The sequence below is a fragment of the Alligator sinensis genome, unplaced genomic scaffold, assembly GCF_000455745.1.
Source record: "Alligator sinensis unplaced genomic scaffold, ASM45574v1 scaffold1719_1, whole genome shotgun sequence".
Taxonomy (NCBI): Eukaryota; Metazoa; Chordata; order Crocodylia; family Alligatoridae; genus Alligator; species Alligator sinensis.
The window spans coordinates 723,099-725,585 of record NW_005842507.1 but is presented as its reverse complement, the minus strand read 5'-3'; the positions used below and the strand labels follow the sequence as shown (position 1 = coordinate 725,585).

Genomic DNA, 2,487 nt, shown 5'->3' with positions numbered 1-2,487 from the left:
CCCCAAGGTGCCCCCGGGCCCCAGCCGCAGGGCAGGACCCCGAGGGGGGCGGGGAGATGGAGGAGCGTGGCCCGCTCCTCACAGCGCCGGGGGCGCGGACGGGCCCCGCTCGGCCCTTACCCAGCTTGACGGCCGAGTCGGCCAGGCAGCGGTCCCACTTCTTGCCCAGGTCGCTCTCCGCCGCCATCTTGCTCCCAGCCCCCGTCACCGCTCAGTCTCGCGAGAGTTGCCGCCGGCGCCGCGGCGAGTCTCGCGAGAAGTCAACCTTTCCCCCGCCCCAGCTTGACCTTGACCATCCCATAATAATACCGAAGGAGGGTTTCCTCCCTCCCCTCCCCTCCCCTCTCCATGGCTCCTTCACTGGAGAGCCTGGCCCTCACCCCCACCCCATTTAATCCCTTTATTCAAGAGTTGGGGAAACACATACAGACCCTGCTGGAGACGGGTGGATGCGGCTCGTCATCTGCACTCCCCTGTTCAAAATCCAGATCCGCCCGCGGGGCCTGGTGCTGCCCCACCGGAGACACAGGCCGGGGGGCATGTCACGGCCGGCCTCAACCCCTCCAGTGACCTTGTGAGGTGCCTTCTGCTCGCCTTAGGTCCCCGGGACGCAAAGCAAGAGCTGGGGAGTGCAGTGGTGCTGCGAAGCGGCACGTGCTGGAGTCCAAATGCATGTCAACGTGGTAGCGTGGCGCTACGGGGACCTGTCGCTATCCTCGCTGGGTAGCCCAGGCAACCCCCGCTTCGCGCTCTGAATTGGTTCCTGAAAAACGAACGTTAAGTGAAACGAGTGTTAAGTGGAACCGATGGTATCTGGCGACCCAAGATGGGAACCGCGAACATCATAACGAAATTCGCTGAGCGCTAAGTGAAATCACGTACCGGCAACCTCTGCTTAGCGCTCTTCATTGGTGGCTGACAAAAACCAGCGGTAAGTGAAACAACAGTATTTGACGACCCAAGATGGCGACCACGGTTGTTTTTAATGACCCAAGATGGCGACCACGAACATTATCACGAAACTTGCTGAGCGCTAAGTGAAATCACGTACCGGCAACCCACATTTCGTGCTCTGAATAGGTTCCTGGAAAACCGAGTGGTAAGTGAAACCGGAAGTATATGACGACCCAAGGTGGCGACTGCGAAGATTATAATGAAACTCGCTGAGCGCTAAGTGAAATCGTGTACAGGCAATCCCCGCTTAGCGCTCTTCATTGGTTGCTGAAAAACCAAGTGTTTAGTGAAATGAGCATTAAGTGAAACCGACGGTATTTGGCGACCCAAGGTGGCGACCGCAATAGTTTTTAATGAACCAAGATGGCGACTGCGAAGATTATAATGAAACTCGCTGAGCGCTAAGTGAAATCATGTACAGGCAACCTCCATTTAGCATTCTTCGTTGATTCCTGAAAAAACGAGTGTTAAGTGAAACAAGCATTAAGTGAAACTGGAAGTATCTGACGACCCAAGATGGTGACCGCAATTGTTTTTAATGACCCGAGACGGCGACCGCGAGCAGTATAACGAAACTCGCTGAGGGCTAAGTGAAATCACATATCAATTTAAAATGAGCAAAATAGCGCTAAGCGAAACAGCATTTTGCCTGTAGTTAGGACACTCTGCTGAGTTTTGCTCCCCATTTCTGTTCACAGACACAGGAGTCTGCCTACCTGGATCAAAGGAAGGGTTGGGGGTTCACACATCAACGGCTCCGTAACTGGTTATTGCGACAGCAAGACACAAATAGGGATTTATGTTTGAAAATCCTCCTAAACAAGCATTGGTATAATTTAAAGGACAGATTTGGGAGGGGAGAGTGGGGCAAGGAGTGTTCATGTTTGTTAAAGGAACACTGAGCAGTTGGGTAACATGGGTTTGCCTTGGGTTTTTTTTTTTTTGGCTTCTGCTGTAGCATAGATAGTGTCTTTATTGTTCTGGGTCACAAATCCCATTTTCTTTCCCACAGAATTGAGGTTTCTCTACCACACAGAGGAAGATCTAGAAATCAAATCGCATCTATCAAATAAAGGACTGAAGCTAAGAATGGAAAGTAAAAATATCCCTACAGGTTTTCCAGTATTCTCTAGGGCTTTCTATTGCTGATGTGGCCTCTGGCTTAGGAAACTGCCTTTGTGCCATTACAGTTTTTGGTCTAAAGAAAGAATGGAAGAGTTCGTGATCTTGGTTTAGTTCAAACCTCCTTCTGGAAACTGCGTAACCCTCACTATGAATGATTTTTTTCAAAAAAATTCTAAGCAGCAAAGGTTTATTGCTGTTGAAATGTAATGGATTGCCCCAAATAGCAGACCATTCTAAAAATCCTTCCCAGAGGACTATATTCCAGTAACAATATAAGACAATTATTCCCCTTCCCCCTCACCAGTTTTCTCAAATTAAACATCACTGCCTATAGCATCCATCCATCCAAGAGAGGCATGCATCAAGTTACTTACGAAAATACCAATGGGATAATGCAGTTCTTTCCCT

The 2,487-nt window shown here is 50.2% G+C and overlaps 1 protein-coding gene across 1 annotated transcript in view; it reads right to left on the bottom strand.

Annotated features, from left to right (window-relative positions):
• Positions 1–233, bottom strand: part of MINOS1 (mitochondrial inner membrane organizing system 1) — a 24,288-nt gene extending 24,055 nt beyond the window's left edge. The window contains exon 1 of the mRNA XM_006031481.3: positions 121–233. Coding sequence (XP_006031543.1) covers positions 121–187 — 67 coding nt within the window. The 5' untranslated portion in view covers positions 188–233. The remainder of the gene's footprint in view (positions 1–120) is intronic.
• Positions 234–2,487: the final 2,254 nt, after the last annotated feature.